This window comes from Lissotriton helveticus, chromosome 6 (assembly GCF_964261635.1).
Source record: "Lissotriton helveticus chromosome 6, aLisHel1.1, whole genome shotgun sequence".
NCBI classification, from domain to species: Eukaryota; Metazoa; Chordata; class Amphibia; order Caudata; family Salamandridae; genus Lissotriton; species Lissotriton helveticus.
Genome location: NC_136067.1, coordinates 2,058,882,466 through 2,058,902,378, shown reverse-complemented (window position 1 = coordinate 2,058,902,378; position 19,913 = coordinate 2,058,882,466). Strand labels below are relative to the sequence as shown.

Genomic DNA, 19,913 nt, shown 5'->3' with positions numbered 1-19,913 from the left:
AAGCGAGGTGGTGTGAAGTGTGATGTCCACAGTTTGCAGTGTGCAGCGGTGCCCTCTCTGGTGCCATCAGGACATGGAGTCGGCAGCGGCCTAGGCAATGGCATCATAGACTGCGTCAAGTTGCTTTTTCTTCTGTTGCAGCACAAAACACACAGTCCCCAGTGCTGATGGCTGAAGAGCTTGAAGTCTTTGCTGTTCCTGAGACTTCTAGAACAGGGGGCAAACGCTACCTCAAGCCCTTGGAGAAACTCAATAAAGAAGTTGCAGAAAGTTCAGACAAGTCCTTTCACTCCCCTAGACAGAAGCAGCCACTGCAGGCCAACACAGCAAAGCACTCAGCAGAGTGGTAGTTCCTCCTCACAGCTTCTCCAGATCTTCATCTTGGCAGTCTTCTTGGTCCAAAAGAGTTCTGAAGTGTTGGGGTCTGAGCCCCAATATTTATGCTCAAAATGTTTTTGTTCTCTCAGGCAGAGAGTGTCTGTGCTTAATCCAAACCAGTTCTGTTCTCTCTGGCCCAGCTTCGTGGCAGGTGGTGGAGACATCATTGTGGAAGGCAGACCAAGCCCATCAAGGGAAAAGGAAATCTCACCCCCCTACTCTAAATGCAACCCAGGTCTATTCAGTTTAGCCCTGACTTATCCAGACTCTCTGGAGCCACTGCACATCCCCAGCCCCTGTCACCCCAAAGCCAGACAGTCTGTACACATCGTAGGAGAGGCACACTGGATGGCTTAGCAAGAAAATACCTACTTTCTAAAAGTGGTATTTTCAAAGACAGAATGTAAAAATCACCCTCACTGAAAGATGCATTTTAACATTCTGAGTTTAGGCATACTAAACTTTATTTTCCTACCTTGTTCCCAGGGGTAGTTATGTTTATAAAATGTTATACTGTTACAGGGCTAGGGTGCAAACACTCACTCATGTGCTATTAAAAGGAAAGGGAGAGAAAGTAGGAGTCCCAGGTGAAGCGGACCCATCAGACTAGGGAAAGAACATGTCTTGTCTCTTGTAGCCCTCACAAACCCCGAAGGGTGTCATGCTTCACCATCAGGCATTTTGCTCTGCTTTGGGCCGGCGCTGCTATCGCAAATGGGTCCCCCGAAGGGTCACTTTGGTGGAGATCTTTTGAGACATGCTGGATGGTGCATGCAGGTGTGGTAGGTATGTGGGTCCTAGATGTGGGTACCATAGTGCATGCATAGTGAGGATTAAGACTGAACAAGGGTAGCCTAAATAAAGGGGGGGTGGTATACAGCTACACCCCTGTCAGAGTAAAAGCTCTTAAGTAGAGTATAATCCCAAGCGGCACATTGTGCCTAGGTATCATAAAACGGTCAACATGTTTCGCGCCTCTGTTGCCGCAAAAAGGTCATTGGTGCTTCTTCGGGACCAGAATTGGAAAGTATGGTGAAGTGCACGTGAAAAAGTATTAAAAGATAAATACCCATCGTATATTTCAGGGCGGGCCATCATGCTGCTCCTGATCAGAACCTAGGATAGAAAAGAAAAGAAAGATACATAGGATGTGCATTAGACAATCTTACTGCACCATAGCGTGCCACTGCCGTGTGCACAGAATACCAATGTCAAAGAAAAAAGTAAAAAAGAAAACGAGCCCAAGTAGGGGGAGTGAGTAATCCCCTAATTAAACATAGGACATGTAGGGGAGCCCGGGATCGTGGAAAGGCAGGCAGATTCTCAAAGGGGGGGGGGGCAAACTGTGGAAAGGATGTGCTCCATCCTACACCATAATAACTATATAGTCGTATATAGGGTGTCCCTTGAACATACCAAGTCTCCACAGAACCATAGTCCATCCCCCTAGATATCGGTATACAAATTACTCAAAGATAGTCTTACCTCCCACCTTAACGAGACTCGCTCCAGTGACTGTGAGCGATAGATGCCCGCACCTTGCCAGGCTAGTGAAAGAGATATTACAAGAGGATGTATAAGTCAGTACATCCAGAGATACAAGCGTAATGCTTACGACAATTGGCTCCATCACACTTCCCCATCGTCCAAACTCTAATCACGATTATGACAGGTGCCAAAGCCTTTGCACTTACTGCGTCTCACCGCCAGCCGGTAACGTATTCATGGCTGCGGGACGGGAGCTGAAATCCAATAAGCATGAAGGTGCCTGGGCGGGCCCTCTTCCGGGGTGTGCCACACTACCGGTAACAATACGCATTCGCGTGTGGAATAAACTGTAGTGCGCATGCGTTAGCAGGGAGAACTACTCCCCAGCGCATGGGCGCCCCGAATGGAGGTTTTTTGTTAAGGCAATCTGGACAAATAAATCAATGAAGCCACACTCTAATGTCCCAAAGCCAGTAGTATACGGGGACTATGTGTGCTGATGTTTTTAAAAAAATATATAGGGGAACCCTCTTATGCCAACATCATATCCAAGGCAGCAATGTTAAAATTCAAACGTGCCCAATGGTACTGATAACTTAAAGGCAAGGTATTGAACCAATACCTACGTATATTTTAAAATTATTTGGGTAATTCAAGCCTGTCATTATTGCAGGGAAAGGGGGGGATGGGAAGGAGGAGATGGGAGGGCTGCCACCACTAATACATCAGATGTGTGTTCCTAAAGTGTATTCCTAAGAAGCCTCTCATCCTGGTGAATACACCAGCTCGTGTCCGAACAAGAAATGGAAATCAGAACGGATAGTCAAGACAATGGGTGCCGTGCAACTATTCTATCAAAAAAGAAAGAGGGGGGACCAGAGAGCTAATTAATAGTCCAGTGTCCGTGCTCCCCAAACCTTTACGCAAAAACAAGTATGGGGACACTGGTCCAGGGCTAGGGTGCAAACAGTCACCCCTGTGCTATTAAAAGGAGAGGGAGAGAAAGTGGGAGTCCCAGGTGAAGCTGACTCATCAGACAAGGGAAAGGACATTTTTTTTCTCTTGTAGCCCTCACACCCCCTGAAGGGTGTCATGCTTCATCATCGGGCATTTTGCTCCTCATTGGGCCGGTGCTGAAATCCCCAAGGGTCCCCCGAAGGGTCACTTTGGCGGAGATCTTTTGAGACATGCCGGATGGTGCATGCGGGTGTGTGGGGTATGTGGGTCCTAGATGTGGGTACCAAAGTGAGGATTAAGACTGAACAAGGGTAGCCTAAAAAAAGGGGGTATACAGCTACGCCCTTGTCAGAGTAAAAGCTCTCAAGTAGAGTATAATCCCAAGTGGCACATTATGCCTAGGTATCATAAAACGGTCAACATGTTTCGGGCCTCTGTGCCACAAAAAGGTTGTTGCCACTTCTTCAGGACCAGGATTGGAAAGTACGGTGAAGTGCATGTGAAAAATTATTAAAAGATAAATACCCATTGTATATGTCAGGGCGGGCCATTATGCTGCTCCTGATCAGAACCTAGGATAGAAAAGAAAAGAAAGATACATAGGATGAGCATTAGACAATCTTAATGCAACATAGCGTACCACTGCCGTGTGCACAGCATACCAATGTCAAAAAAAAAAGTAAAAAAGAAAATGAGCCCAAGAGAGGGGAGTGAGTAATCCCCTAGTTAAACATAGGACATGTAGGGGAACCCAGGATCGTGGAAAGGCACCCCTTCGGGGTGAGTGAGGGCTACAAGAGACAAGACATGTTCTTTTCCTTGTCTGATGGGTCCGCTTCACCTGGGACTCCTACTTTCTCTCCCTTTCCTTTTAATAGCACATGGGTGACTGTTTGCCCCCTACCCCTGGAGCAGTGCCCCATACTTGTTTTTGCGTAAACGTTTGGGGAGCACGGACACTGGACCATTAATTAGCTCACTGGTCCCCCCTCTTTCTTTTTTGATAGTATAGGATGTTATAAGCAAACTCCCCATTCTATCCTAAGGTAACAGGTAACAATAGTGAAAAACGAAACAGACAGTATTTCACTATCAGGACATGCCACCCACACCAGGGCATGTCCTAACTTTCACATACACTGCACCCCACCCACCGGGGTACCTTGGGCCTACCTTAAGGGGGACTAAAATGTAAGGAAGGGGAAAGGTAGGGCGTGACAAGTGGGTGCACTTGCCAAGTCGACATGTCAGTACTAAATTTCACACAGACACTGCAGTGGCAGATTTGAGTTACACTTACAGGCTGCTTATGTGGGTGGCACAATCAGTGCTGCAGTCCCATTAGCGGCGTTTGATTTACAGGTCCTGGGCACACACAGAGCACGGTACTAGGGACTGACTAGTAAATAAAATATGCCAATCATGGAAACACCAATCCATAGCAACAATTTACACCAGGAGCACTTGTACTTTAAACACTGAAAAGCATTTAGAAAGTGCACAGACACACCTAACAAGCAAAAACAGAGTCAAAACCAGGAGATCAGAAAGCAAAAAGACTGGAGAAACATGCCAAAACATGCCAAGACTAACACATATCCCCTCTACCTGAAAGTAGGGAGAACTACCCAACCTCCTGGGAGTTCTCTTCTCTAAGGTGTAAGAATCTGGACAGACTATCTGCGTTGACGTGTTCTGTGCCAGGGCAGTGTTCCACCGTAAAGTCCATTCCCTGTAGGGGTTGGTGCCAGAAACCTGTTGCGCGTGTCCATACGGTATTACCAAGTGACTCATGGGCATTTCCCTTGCCTGACCTCCAGAGCCTGACTTCCGGTAGCAAGTGAGCCGCGGCTGGCTGCTGCGAGGAGCGAGGTGCAGGAGAGCAGAATTGAACGGCACCACGTCGGAGGACCAGAGAGCTTCTAGGTGACACCCGGTCAACTCATAGAGCTCCGCAGCACTTGTGGCACAGAGCCAGCATAGAGAGGTGAACTGGAGCACCTGAGGCAACCGAGGGAGCGCCTGAGGCAGTTCCCGTAGTAGCACCTGAAAGCAGTGGCAGGGACAGGCTTGACTTTAAATTCCAAGGCACTTAGTGGGTGAGGCGGGTCCGGTTCTACCGAGACAAGTACAACCTCTGTCAGGTAGAAGCCGCAGAGAGAGAGCCTCAGGGGGGTGCGGAGGCAGCCAGGTTAGTCCCGGGTGCAGCCTGCACCTGCCCTGTAGAGCCTCACTCGTCCCATTCACTTGAACCCCGCTTTAAACACAGCCATCACGCCAGGAGCTTACCCCATATACCACCATCTCCTCCTGCCATGTTAGCACTTCTGGTGACAAGCCCAGCCTCGCCAGTAGTTGGTGCACAGGGGAACCCTCGGTCAGGGGTGGAAGTGGCAGAGAATTCAGATGGCATTACCCCAGCAGTGATGTGAAAGCAACTGCACGGTTATCAACAACTCTCAGCAAGCTTCTATCACTCATATCTCGAGAGAACCTATTTTATTCAGATGAGCAAAAAAGAAACTGAAAAAACTCTCCAAAAAGCAGCGCCTACAAAAAAGATTTCAGGTGACAATAGGCCAAGGACCAAGAACAGGCACTATTGTACAACAAGGAAAGCCGGTCAAACTTTTCCCTACTTTTAATAAAAGATCTAATCCAGGGTCCAGCTCGCACTCCAACAACCCAGTTGTGAATATTCAGAAAAAGGAGCGCTCACCGACACAGGGAGACACTCAGAGCACCCAAAGAAAACCAAACACAGATGAATTGGTATATGGCAAGCAAAGTGATTTTCTACTGACTCCAACACAATCAACGGCTACGTTTGGATCCCTGGCTGATATTCCAGTGATACATCAAGCCAGTACAGGAAAATTAATAAACAACAAGAGTCCAAACCATCCTCCAAGCAGGTGCGCAGTTCAAACTACAGCCACTGGCATCCTCTACAGTGTAGAAACATCAGCCGTACAGAACATTATATACATCATTGCCACCCTGTTCTCCACTTCTACCAGCTCATCATCAATGACCACTCAAACTGAACCCCCTCGAAGAACACTCACGCATACGACGGTCAACTCTACAAGGGACAACGAACATGTGCAGGAAACCTTTCCGAGGGGGAGTATAAATATACAGGACCATACAAGAAATCCCAGACCACCTCAACCCATGAAACTATCTGCGGAGAAAAAGGTCACATGGGAGTAAATCCACAGCCTCCCTCTATACACACATGGAATGACTAGACATAAACATGCGCCCTGGTCCCCAGTGTTAAGGGATTATAAGGAAACAGGCCAGCAAGCAAGTGAAAGTTTGCTCCCCAATTTCATCCATTGGGGAAAGCCTCGCTTCCCCATATTAAAGGGGACAGGGAAAAGAAGGAAGAAGGAACTTGTTAAAATTATTTCAACATATACCTTCCCTCAAGCACCTAACTTCAGTGGAACTACACTCAGTAAAATTCGACCACATACCGGGGACCAGGGCACATGATTCCACAATCACAAACTGGGATTCAACTGCCACGAGAGATGCTATTCTCAAAGAAGCTTCCACCTTCGACGAATGGGGAATAGAATTAGAGCCCACTCGGCCAAGAAATATTCTCATGTTCTAATTGAGGACCACAGATCCCCTTCAAGAAAATATACACTGAAGCGAGCCTGGGGTGCCATTCACGATTGCCTAGTAAGTACATCACTCCCATCCAATCCATTAACGATCCGCTGTGGTGAAAATGACTGGATTATTAACTGGCAACCCACAGCCCAGAACACCGAGAGGATTAGCACATACTCAGCTCTCAAGGACAATAACTTCCTTTACACTACCTAGCAGAAGAGAATTCTCTCCCAGGCCAATCGCGGTGCCCATTCAGCTTCAGAAATTGGCATCAAAAGATCAACTCTCCATTATCTCCTGAATGTGGCGGGGTGGGCTTCAACACTCCGTCCATACAAGGGCACAACTTTTTAAACAACTACATCATCTACCTCCAGGAGACCTGGTCACTGATCCCCACAGCAATCTATGGGTATTATGAACGTTTTCAATCGGCAATGCAAATAAGCTTATTTGGGCGGCCTTCGGGGGGATTTTCAATTTTTTAAGACAATCTCTCATAGTCTCGACCTTCACTCATACGCAAGCCCACCAGAATGTGCAAGCCCTAGCCATCAAAGGCCTAAAAAGCAGCCAGAAGACTTTCTCATTGGTCCTCATAAATGTTACCTTAATCCCCGTAAATCCTCAAAAGCACTCCCTATGGGGACCCTGTGTTCGAGCATCAAGACAATCATCGAATCTTATCCCGCACACGAAATTCTGCTGGTAGGCGATTTTAACACCAAATACTTGGGCCATCGTCATAACGCCAGACAGAGGAAATAGTGAACACGACCAATTCAACAATGTACTCACCATATACCGTCTAAAATCGGCAGACCAGACTCCAGATGCCTGTCCCAAGTTTAAGAAAATCTCTACAATCGATTACATCTTCATGTCAAGTGGCTTAATTAATCATCTTCAGAGCTTTGCCATCGTAATTCGCACAGAAAGTGATCATAATACCCTGGTAATAAATCTGAATTTAAACCACCAGAGAGCAGATACCGGCCAGGAGCTAGGCCACTCTACAGAGGATGAATTAATGAACATGATAAAGCGAATAAAGTGGCAACCTTTTCACTCGCCCCAGGTGGCTAAATGGCTCAACAATGTGAACCTCCAATTACAGGATCATCCAGGAAATCTTCTGTTAACAAATTGGGATCTGATGACCAGAGAGCTGGTAGTACTTCTCCAGGGCCACAGATGCCTCTCAAAGTGATTTCAACAAATATAAAGAGACATTAATACATCTCTGTCAGAACGAAGCATTAATCTTACGCGGAGGAACCTGAGGAAGAAATCCCGCCTGTTTAAACTAAATTCAACACACGGAAATCTCCTGGCAGTAAAGGGAGCATGGAATGCCCACGAAAAAAACACCTGGGCTTTAAAATGTGCTCAGCAAGACGTGGAATGGAAAAATATATTTTCTATGCTCAAAGAAGGATCTTTAGCTCAATTCTGGCAGTATGTGAATACATTAAAATCCCTCAGACCCCTGAGGTCAAACGCGGTCCCGGCACCTGTGTGGGAGAACCATGTGAGGACACAGTTTCTGGCACAGAACCCTACACCCACCACGGTCTCAGTCCCATTGAATACAGATGAAAATCAAACTCCAATTCAACCAAGGGATATTCCAAGATTAATCAAATCTATGAAATCTAGCGGGGCGCCAGGCCCAAATGGCTTCCCTGCGGGGATTTTCAAAACCGCTCCTGAGGGCTGGGCAATGCTACTGACCCCACTATTCAACAACACATATAACCTCGGAAAAACCCCAGAAGCTTGGAAGGGATCAATACTATGCCCAATTCACAAAAAAGGAGACTGGCTTAACCCGAACAACTATCGCCTAATAGCCTTGTTAGACCTAGAAGCCAACGTATATGCACATATCCTTTTGAAAAAAACAGAAAACTGGGCTGAAGAAAATGAGTTGTTCCCTTTCTTTCAAACAGGCTTCCAAGGTGGAGCCGCAACAACTGACAATATAATTGCTCTATCTGCCATCTGTCACCATGCAACCCAGCTGCACCAACCTCCACTCTTTTGCTGCTTTGTTGATTTACCCGCAGCCTTGGATAAGGTTGACAGATAACTGTTGTGGAAGAAACTAGCGAACTATGGCATTCCATGTTCACTTCTAACAGTCATAATGTCCCTCTATTCAGAAACCTGGGTCCAGGTGAAAACAGGCCCCAAGTCTCTCTCGGCAAAAATCTGCACAACTGGTGGTTTGAAACAAGGTTTTGTGCTAGCCCCCCTTCTTTTCAACTTGTATACCGCCGATGTGTGAAAAGCTCTCGTCAACAGATGCCTGGCCACTCCCCGACTAAGCAATTGTCCTTTACACATTCTTTAAGATGCAGATGGCATAGTCGTCATTGATCACACCAAAGTGGACCTCCAAAGAGCTTTCACCAGTTTCCATGAATACTGCACATCCAACCACCTTACTATCAACTCATATAAGACCAAGATCATAGTAATAGGCCGGCAAAAAGATAAAAAAACGTATCACATGCACTATAGTTTCAGAAAAATTAACACAGTGCAGAAATATAAGTACTTGGGGATATGGTTCACAGAAACAGCAAGATCCACCGCTCACAAAAAGGATCTGATTAATAAATCGACAGCCATAACGTATGGTTTAATAAAATTGAACAAGTTAAAAAGTCACTCAGCAGAGGCCATTAGAAAGGTCACTCAAGCCTTCCTTTTCCCAGCACTCTCGTATGGGCATCAAGCTTTCCCAGGCGCTTGTTCAGAAACCCTAGAGCGGGCTCAGTGTGTGCCCTATAAAATAGTTTTTCAAATACCAATGGGGTGTGCGTCAGTCCTGGTGACGGCATTGAGCCCACGGTATTCCACACAAAACGGCAGTTCTGGAGTGCCTCCGGGTGTAGCAGCCTTTGGGACCAAGACTACTGGGCTAGCCCAATGACTGTTGGAGGGCTCTATCACCCCTAACGCCAACATCTTAGATACATCCTCTTTGATGGTGGCCCTGACTTGGTCAGTCAACCTGCCAATTCTTTGTTTAACAGGAGGGCTGTCACCAGTGTCCACATCATGGGTACACCAGTGAGTAACACCTGGGGTCAGAGAGAACAGTGTGGCAAACAGTCCCAACAACTGGTGACAGTCAACCTGCCGCTCTGGGGTCAATGTAGGGGATCACACCTTCCACTGACCCATCGTTCTGCTCGGTATTCTGCTCGGTATTCAAGAGGTGAGCGAGAGAGGTTTACTCTCCTCTTCCACCCATTATCTATCGCCAGGAGCATGCTCACTTCGGACCTCTCAAATGAGGCTTGAGGCGGTTCACATGGAAGTCCCTCAAAGGGTAGGTGACATCACTTTTGCACTCCACCACCTCAAAAGGTCCAGTCTACTTATCCTGCAAGGCACAAGGTTTCACTGGGGCCGTGACCCACACTTTTTGGCCAGGCTGAACCTCTACCAGAGTGGCATTCTGGTCATACCAGCATTTCATCTCCTCCTTGCTTGCTTCCAGGTGCGCCGGAGCGAGTTTCCTGAAGCAAGCAATTTGGTTCCTGGAGGCAAATATATAGCTAAAAACATCCTGGGGAGTTTTCCTGGGAGCTGCCTCCCAGCCTTCCTTGACCAAACTAAGAGGTCCTCTCATAGGGTGCCCACACAGAAGTTCAAACGGACTGAACCCTAGAAACTTCTGTGGTACCTGCCTGTATGCAAAGAGAAGGCATGCCAAGAGGACGTCCCACTTACGCCTCATGGGTTCTGTTGGACCCTTGATCATGCCCTTTCAAGGTTTGGGTTAATCTCTTCACCAAATCATTACCTTGTGGGTGGTAAGGAGTGGTGAACTTATAGGTTACACCACACTCTTTCCACAGGGATGTCATATACTTGGATATGAAATTGGTCTCATGGTCAGAAACCACCTCTCTGGGGAAACCCATGTGGGAAAAGATCCCCATTAACGCCCGGCCCACCACTGGTGTTGTCGTTGTCCGGGTACCGGGTGGCATGGTCCACCAAGACCAGGATGTACCTGTTGCCCATGGCTGTCTTGGGATCCAGTGACCCCACAATGTCCATCCCAACCCTTTCAAAAGGGGTTCCAACAACTGGAAAAGGTTGTAGAGGAGCCTTACACTTTCTCCCACTCTTACCACTTGCATGGAAAGTTTGGCAAGACCTGCATTGTCCATCTGAGTGCCTTCACAAGTGGGTGACAAACCTGCCAAAGCTCTTATCCCGCCCCAAATGTCCTGCCAAAGGGACGTTGTGAGCAAGGCCAGTACGGTGGTCCTGAAGCACTGGGGTACCACCAGCACATGGACTGACCCAGGCTCAACAATCTCAGGCTCGCTGTTCAGGAGACCATTCTCCCAGTAGATCCAATATGATCCAAGCTGATCACCAGCTGCCTGGTTTGCAGCCTCCTACCTCAAACCCTCTAGAGAAGGGCATTCTTTCTGCTCCAGGCAGAATTCCTCTCTGTTGGGACCACCTTCCTGCTACCAGTGGGTCAGCTCAGATAAGTCCCCCAGTTCAGCTACCTGCTCCCCTATGGATACAAGGGCGTCCCCCTCATGGTCAGCCTCCTCCCGGACTATGGGAACCTCAGGGGTGGATTTCCCACGCCCCCTGCCTTTTCTCTTGGCAGGAACCTGGGCCACTGTTTCAGACTCAAGTCCTTTTGATTACCCTTCCTGGCAGCCATTGGCCGAGTGGTCACGCATGCCCACTCTGGCAACACAAGCATCTCCAAGTGAGACCTGAGCTCAACATCCTTCCACAAGAACTGTTCCAGGTCATTACTTAGCGGACAATCAACAGGCATGTCCCTTAGTGAGATGAGGTTCATTTCTGTGGAATCCCCACCCTCCTGTGGGCACCCCTACTCCCCAAGTGCCACACTAGCCAACACCTTGGTCTGCACACTGGTGGGTGGCTGTGCCATCTTAAGACACCTGGGGTCACCCTTCAAGTGACCCACCTGCTCAGAGACATGGCCCTTGCAGGGGGCGGTCTCTGCAGGCTTTCTTTAAGAGACCACTGCTTTCTTTGCTCCTGGGGATGGGACCCTTTACCATGGGTATTTGTTTGGGGCCCTTTAGGGAACTCCTGTGCTTTACCTTTGTCCCCCTCACTCTTCTGCCAGGGACCCTGCCCACCTTCGGATCAGTCTCTCCCAAATGCTTTCTTGTGGGCCCTGGTACTCACCCAGTGGTCCGCCTGTACAGCAAGTGTTATGGGGTCAGTCAGCTCACTATCAACCAAGTGCTGGTACAGCTTTTCAGAACACAGACAGACAAACAATCCCATGCTATCAAATTGTGGGGGGCCTGATAATCTATCACATTACTGCCCTTCACCCAGCCATCTAGTGACCTGCAAAACGAATCCACACATTCTAACCAAGTGTTGGCATCTTACTAAACTGATCCTTGTACTTCTCAGGATTTAGACCATACCTGGTGACAAGGGCGCTCTTCATGTCAGCATGTTATGTTATGCTAAGTTGTATTTGTAAAACGCTAATCACCAAAGGTCTCTAAGCGCTACAGCATTGGTCAGACAATACAGAGTCCTTTCACGCAGCTAAACTCAACACGGGGCAAGGTAGGCATGTCTGAACGCCTCTGTGAACAGCATTGTCTTAAGTCTCCTCCGGAACGAAAGTAGTCTGGCTTCCTTACGCATACCATCCGATAGCTTGTTCCAAATCTGGGGGATGGTAACTGAAAAAGCCCGGCCTCCTAAGGTGGCTCTATTGAAAAGTGGGCATGCGAGGAAGCCAGCCTGTGACGAACGAAGGTGACGTCCAGGCGCATAGGGCTTCAATCGGTCTTAAATGTATTTAGGTGCTTCGCCAAATTAGGATTTATGTGCAATGCACAGACCCTTGAAACTAACCCTTTGCTTAATGGGGAGCCAATGTAACTGTTGCAACAGGGGGGTGGCATGCGCTCTTTGAGGGAATTTGTAGATCAACCTTGCTGTGTCATTCATGACCACTTCGAGTTTCCCCAAGAGTTTTCCAGGGAGCATTGCCATAATCAAGGCGGGATAAGATTAAAGCCCTCACCACCATCTGCATGGTAGCGGGTAACAATTTCCGGAGTTGCCGCATCAGTCTGATGCAGCTTTCCACTACGACAGACACCTGGGTCTTTAGAGTCAGTCCAGTGTCCAGCCTAATGCCCAGACTCTTCACGGAGCCAAGGAGCATGCGATATAAAGAAACTGGATTAATTTGTCCTGAACATTATATATAATGGAGTGCATTCCCTACTTCCACAAAGTACTTTATTGATTTTTGCCCAAATTGGGTCTGCACCCACTTCAGTTAAAAGATGAATATTCTGTTGAAGTAGTAGTTGTGATTTTTCTCGCACGCTCAACGGAACAACAAGTTCAGAATAGCAATGTTTTTATGATTGGCACTTAATATGTACGTGGTGGTCGGATTATACGAGAGACATCGGCAATGGCCCTCAATGCCAAAACCTGTGATTGTTTTGGATTGATTACGATTTCACACAACAGTTCATTTTACACAGTGGTGTTGTTTAGTATTTACGCTGCATTGTGGGTTTAGTAGTATTTAGTGAATACCGGAAGTGCTCCCTAAACAAGTGAGGAAACGAGGTGGCCAATTAGTATTACAGCTCAGTGGGAGGGGCCGATAGCTTCGGGGTAGGATTTAAACCGGCGTGTGGTAATGAACAAGAAACACTTCCTTGTTACAGAAAGACGAGAATGGACAGTTTTGAAAGCAGGTATGTGAGGAATATAATGCATAGACTGGGGGGAGGATGCAAGTTAGTGATTATAATGAAACACAAGCGTGTGCATGGATTGCGTTGTGCTAGAAAAAACAGAGAGAGGCACTAATCATTAATGGTGGTGAAGTGACGCATTGCGTTTAATCTAAGATTAACCTCATGAGTCTTGTAGATGAAAGATGGGCAAAGGGAAAGGGCAGTTCTTCGAACATAGGGGTTTGCTGTGGAAGGAATTATGGCAGTAAGCATAGGAGTAAATGGCTAAATGTAACGGTGACGCTTATTATGAAAGGGCAGTTGTTTAAAATAAAAGGCGCCAGCTTTTCTGTTTGAATACACATGGGGAAAGATGCATGATATAATAAATAAAATGCTAGTTTTTTAAGCACATAACGTTGACACTTGGGAGAAGAGGAGTGAGTCATGCCGTTGATTAAATGGTGTAATAGATTATATATATACATTGATGAAATGTAATTACAAATATATGTTTTATTGTTTCTTGAAGTGACCCCTGACGAAGGGCCCCAGAGGCCCGAAATGCATTGGGTTTTTAATAAACACTGTTACTGGATTAACATATGCGTCAGTACGTGTTTTTGAATCAAGGTCCGGATGGGCACGGCAATAACATGAGAAACCTTTGTAAAATGGCATCATTTTGAGCGTGTGGAAACAAGTGGACTTAAAATGAAAAGATTGAGAAAGTGGTAGTTTATATATCGAGGAATATGTGCAACATAAGGATTGAACCAAGAAGAGCAAGAAGCTCTCATATAAGCAGTGCCTTTGGTACGGGGCAAAGAAAGTCGCCCTGGTAAAATGAGCCCCGCTCTTGGGGCCAGAAAAGGCTGGACCAGGGGGAGACCCCTGAGGTAAGAACCAGTACTTCGGTTTTGTCTGGGTTCACCTTCAGGGAGTTAGAGGTCATCCAGTTCATGGTGAACCGGAGAATATTCTGGACATTACGCTGTGAGTCAGGGGAATTGTCAATACGCACTATTAACTGAGTGTCGTCCACTTAGTTAACACCTTGGCTGCTAGAGATATTTTCCTCCTGTGCTGCATTCCCTGATTTCCCATTGTTCATGACAAGGTCAGCTCGTCATTAGCACAGCTCCAGTGTGCCTCATGATGAGCTGAGCTCGTCATGAGCATGGAAGGAGTTAAACACCTGACGATTTGCTTTTGCCAGAGCCTCAATCAGGGGTTGAAGGTAGATGTTGAAGAGCAAAGGGGACAGCGCGGAACCCTGCGGAACCCCCCAGCGAAGATTGCTCTGCCTGGATGTGCAGTCTCCTAATTGGACCTTTTGAGATCAGACCTCCAAAAAGGAAGTAATCCACTTTAGGACTGTCCCAGTGACTCGCAACCGCCGGACACGAGCAAGTAGCTGCACATGGTTCACCGTATCAAAGACGGCTGAGAGATCAAGTAATATGAATGCTGAGGGGTGAGGTTATACCCCTTACTCAAAGCTGCTACAGTGTTCCTTGCTTCTCCTGGGAAAAGAGGCCACCATCCTGTCCCCCAATTCTTCTCAGGGACCCCTTTTATATGATTAGATGCCTCATAACCCTGAAACCACCTTTGTATTTCATCCCCCTTCTTGAATTCCTTGCCGCATTCTTGGGGATGTGCGAAATTCTATATGCCTGCCCTGATGAATTGCTGCCACCATCTTAACTGGGTCTACTCCTTAGCTCCAGCTCCTTAAGACTACGTTCATGATCTAAGATCATCTTCCATTCCTCCATGGCAATCCTTTTGTCTTCCCTTTTATTCTCCATCCTGGGTTTATCCAACTCAAACTTCCTTGCTTCACGCCTGTCTTCCAGCTCCTCTGTGTACAGGCCACTGATGCCTGGCCTGGAGAGTTTCCCCCTCCAAAAAGCACATCCACCCTAGGAAGAGGCTCCTCTGCCTCCATACTGAGATCTCCGGATTGCCCACTGGCATGTCTGGCTGCTACCCAGGCCCTCAGCGCCTTTTGTAACTCTTACTTCCTTATGAGGCCTCTGACTTGGACTTTTAGGTTTTTGCAAATAGCCTTCAACTCTTTCACGTTGTAGGATTCCAACCTATCCTCCTCAAAGGCTACTTCCAAGGATGCAACAGATGATGCTCTTGATTCAGGCATGATGAAGTAGCAAGTTCAAGTTCTCAATAGACTGGCAGGATCAAAAATGGGCCAGAAGAAAAAAGAACCAGTATGTGGCACGTAATGGTGTGCGATATGATAGTGGTGCACACCAATCACTGTAAGTCAAGTGTAAACACAAGTCCTATCCTCACTGCTGAGAACCAATGTGAGAAATGGGGGTCTCTAGATGGAAGGTAGGTACCTTTGTCCAAATAGGGACCCTTCTTTCTAGTGAGGGTGAGGGGGATACACTTTTAAAATAACCCCTGATCACCCCCTTGGTAGCTTGGCACGAGCAGTCAGGCTTATCTAAGAGGCAGTGTGTAAAGCATTTGCACATAACCAACAGTCATACAGTGGAAACACTACAAAAGGACACTACATAAGTTTAGAAAAATATCCAATATTTTATATACTTAAAACAAGACCAAAACGATCCAAATCCACAATACAGTACTTAAGAATGTATACTTTGCAAGAATACTTGAAAAATACAGTTCCTTGAAAGTCGCTAGCTCCGTCTGGGGCTACCACGGCATAATGAACAACAAATTCAAACAGTTGTGGCTGACTGCAGCGTTGCGGGTCTGCTACGGTGTCGGGAAGACCCGCAAAACAGAACCTTTAGTAATGTAGGGCATTGGCAACCTCTTGAACTCTGATGAGCCAGCATCAGCAGGCGTCATTTCCGGAAGTCGGTTCATGAGTTGTCGGGCCCTTGGAGGACCATGCGCTGAAGATCGAACTCCTCGCGGTTGAAATCTGGAGTGCCGGCGTCGGCAGGTGTCGGGTACAGCGGCTCGGTGTTGGTCATCCAGTGGGGTCGGTGAGATGAGGGGTGTGGTGCGAAGTGATGCGGTGCTCATCGCAGTGCTGGCATGTCACGGTGCAAGCAGCAGCATCGTCGTTGCTGAAGTGCTGTTGTCATTTGATGAACTGGAGTCGATGGCACAGTACGGGGTGAGGAGCATCTGTCATGTAACGTACAAGTGGTGCCCTCGAACCACGGTGCAAGAAGCAGCATCGATGTCGGCATGGAGCGTCATTGTCGGGGATACAAAGGTGGCAATGTGAAGGGAGGCAGTGCAAAGTGTGGTGCCCACAGGTTGCGGTGCAAGCAGCAGCTCGGTGGTGACATTGGGTGGCGTCGTCAGAGAGACCGAGGTTGCGGTGCAGCGTACGGCGGTGCCCTCTGCGGTGCCTTCAGGACACAGAGTTGCCAGCTGCGTCATAGATGGCATTGGGTTGCTTATTCTTCTGTTGCAGCACAAAACAGACAGTCCTCAGTGCTTATGGCAGAAGAACTTGAAGTCTTTGCTGTTCCTGAGACTTCTTGAACAGGGGACAAGCTCTACCTCAAACCCTTGGAGAAACTCAATAAAAAAGTTGCAGAAAGTTAAGTCCAGTCCTTTCACTGCCCGAGACAGAAGCAACCACTGTGGGCCAACACAGCCAAGCACTTAGCAAACTAGTAGTTCCTCCTCGCAGCTTCTCAAGCCCTTCTTCTTGGCAGTGTTCAGGGTCCAGAAGAGTTCTGAAGTGTTGGGGTCTGGGCCCCAATATTTATACTCAAAATTCCTTTGTTCTCTCAGGCAAAGAGTGTCTGTGCTTAGTCTAAACCAGTTATGTCCACTCTGGCCCAGCTTCCTGGCAGGAGGTGGAGACAGCATTGTAGGAGGCAGACAAAGCCCATTCAGGTGAAAGGAAATCTCCTCCCCCTACTCTAAATGCAGCCCAGGTCTATTCAGCCCAGGCCTGACTTATCCAGACTCTCTGGAGCCACTGCACATCCCCCGCCCCTGTCATCCCACAGCCAGACAGTGAATACAAATCCTGGCAGAGGCCCACTGGATGGCTAAGCAAGAAAAGACCTCCTTCCTAAAAGTGGTATTTTCAAACACAGAATGTAAAAATCACCCTGACTAAAAGATGCATTTATGCATACTAATCTTTATTTTCCTACCCTGTTCCCAGGGGGAGTTAGATTTGTAAGAAACCTCCCCATCTATCCTATGGGAACAGGTAGCCTTGCAATAGTGAAAAACAAAATTGGAAGTACATGCCACCCATATCAGGGCATGTCCTACCTTTCACATACACTGCACCCTGCCCACAGGGGTTCCTTGGGCCTACCTTAGGGGTGACTAACAAGTAAGAAAAGTGAAGGGCAGGGCCTGGCAAGTGGGTGCACTTGCCAAGTCGACATGGCAGTACTAGACTGCACAAAGATACTGCAGTGGCAGATCTGGGATGGGCGGCAAATTCCATTCTGCTTGCGGAACTTGCAAAATGTCAGAATTTTCGCGGTCAGCGCAGCACTTGGAAATGTCAAAATCTCCGCGATCCGCGGCGGAACGGAATTCAGGGGGATGAGGTATTATTAAAAACTCACCAGGAAGCACTTACAGATATAAAAGAAGCAGGAGCCCACGTAGAAGCTCAAATTCTGTAACGCATTAGTCATCCCAAAAACCTTGTGAGCTCGGTCGAGGCTGGGCAGGTGTGTTTGCTTTCTTCCCATATCTGCCGTAGTAAATTAACTGTGATCCTTGATGGAGGTCTTTGCATCCAGGACTTTCTTGAGCGCAGTCCCTGTGTAGTTCCCGTGACCAGGATTTTTTTTTCTCCTTTTTGATATTCAAGCAGCTAATGCCCATGTTGGGGGAGAGGGGGTAATGGACAGACTGGCATGGGGCAACACCCGCCGAGTCCAGTCCCCTTGCATCTCGCAAAAGCCTCTACAGCTCAGAAAGAGGTCCTCTGTGGGCTTTGTGTCACAGGTTACATTCAGAAACCTCCCTATGGAAACTCCTGCTGCGTAGGTAGGTGTGTTTCACAGCTTCCGGTTCGGGTGTGATGGCTTTCTTCCAGCTCCTACTGTGGGAGTAGTAGTCAAAAAAGCAAACTCTTCCAACCGTACATTGTTGCACCGGTGCAGAAACTAGTAAAACACGTGCAGCGTTGTGTAAACGAGGCAGCAGTGTGCATTAGTGAAACTTGCGTCACGAGGACTTTGTGGAAAAGGGACAGTTTGTATAATACAGTGGTCATTCTGGGGCAGTGATCAAAGCGCGGTTGGACGCGAGCGCCGATTGTGGGGCCTGCTGCCAGGAGGCAGCGCTGTTATGTAGCTGTTACATTATTTCTCTATCTGGATCTAGCTCCTACAATTATCCTTGACGCACATGCTGTCGTCATTGCTGTGTTGGCAAAGCGTGCTTATATTCTGTGTCCCACTCGTGTTTATTTCCAAACAGCTTGTCTGTAGTCATGTACAAATCATCTCCGTTATTGGCTGGTGGCATTGCAACAATGGGGCGTTTTCCACGACCACCTTGGCTACAAGAGCGAAGCTGTTCATGACATCACTCTGAGCCCCAAAATGAGAAACATCCTCTTTAAATACCAACCCATCTTCGATGTTATAGCCCTTCTTTGTTGCTTGGAACTTATAACAGGCATCTTTCATCGGAAGTGGGCGATCTGCAGGCATCAGGAAGGGATGTCAGATGCCCTGATACCCTGATTCCCTGAAGGAGTGGCGCTCCTGCCCGGGCCCTGGACAAAGCACTTTCTCAGTTTGTTCAGCAGTAGGGGAAGCCATTTTTCGTGTAGTGACATCACACCCATGCAAAATTGCTTTTTTTGTTAACTTGTTTTGTATGTTTTTTTGGCCACTTGTAGCAAGACTGTGGCTTTCATTTGACCTTTTTTTTTTTTTAAAGCTCTCGTGGTTCCTAAATGTGAAGGGTAAATATATATAAAACAGCAAAAAGTGTTCCTGAGTGACAGTTAATTTTTGCCAGCGTTTGCGGGTGCTCGGGGCGGGCACTTAATTCTCAAAACTGGCACCTTTGTATGACAGTCTACCTACCACATGATGGCGTTGCCTGCATATTTTCAGCAGAGCACTTAATTTTAGCAATTCAATATATGCTAAAAACATGCCTGCAATGAAACCACGCCATTGACATTTTACAGCACTGTGGGTGTTACAAGCGGAAGTTCTTCCCGCCCTGCTTTGCCCACTATGATTGACAGCTCACTCAAGGGACCCTAGCGCCTTTCGGCGCAGTGGCAAAGATACAGACACACATGGTCACTGGCCCTTTAGGTAGCTGTCGTGTAGTATCAAGGCTATACATTTACCCAACGTGGTATCACTTACTGGTGACTAGCCAGTAGAAAGTACTCCAGCTGAGTAGAGGAATTGCACGAAACATTGGCATCTTCTTTGATAAATATGCAGGGCAGGATTCATTCCGGCACGATGCTCGTCTGCCCCTAAGACCCTGCAGAGATTACAACAGGCGCAACATGAAATCTCCGCAAGCACGCAAAATTTCGCGTGACCGCAGAGATTTCTTGCCGTTTCGCGGAATTTTTCGTAGGGCAACTACGCAAATTCAGCCCACCCCTAATTTACAGGCCGCTTATGTGGGTGGCACAATCAGTGCTGGAGGTCTGCTAGCAGCATTTGATTTACAGGCCCTGGGCACACACGGTGCTGACTAGTAAATCAAATATGCCAATCATGG

General features: G+C 47.5%; 1 protein-coding gene across 1 annotated transcript in view; it reads right to left on the bottom strand.

Moving 5' to 3' along the window:
- LOC144762985 (extracellular calcium-sensing receptor-like) overlaps positions 1–16,421 on the bottom strand; it is a 283,734-nt gene extending 267,313 nt beyond the window's left edge. The window contains exon 1 of the mRNA XM_078648298.1: positions 16,363–16,421. Coding sequence (XP_078504424.1) covers positions 16,363–16,421 — 59 coding nt within the window. The remainder of the gene's footprint in view (positions 1–16,362) is intronic.
- Between the last annotated feature and the right edge of the window lie 3,492 nt (positions 16,422–19,913).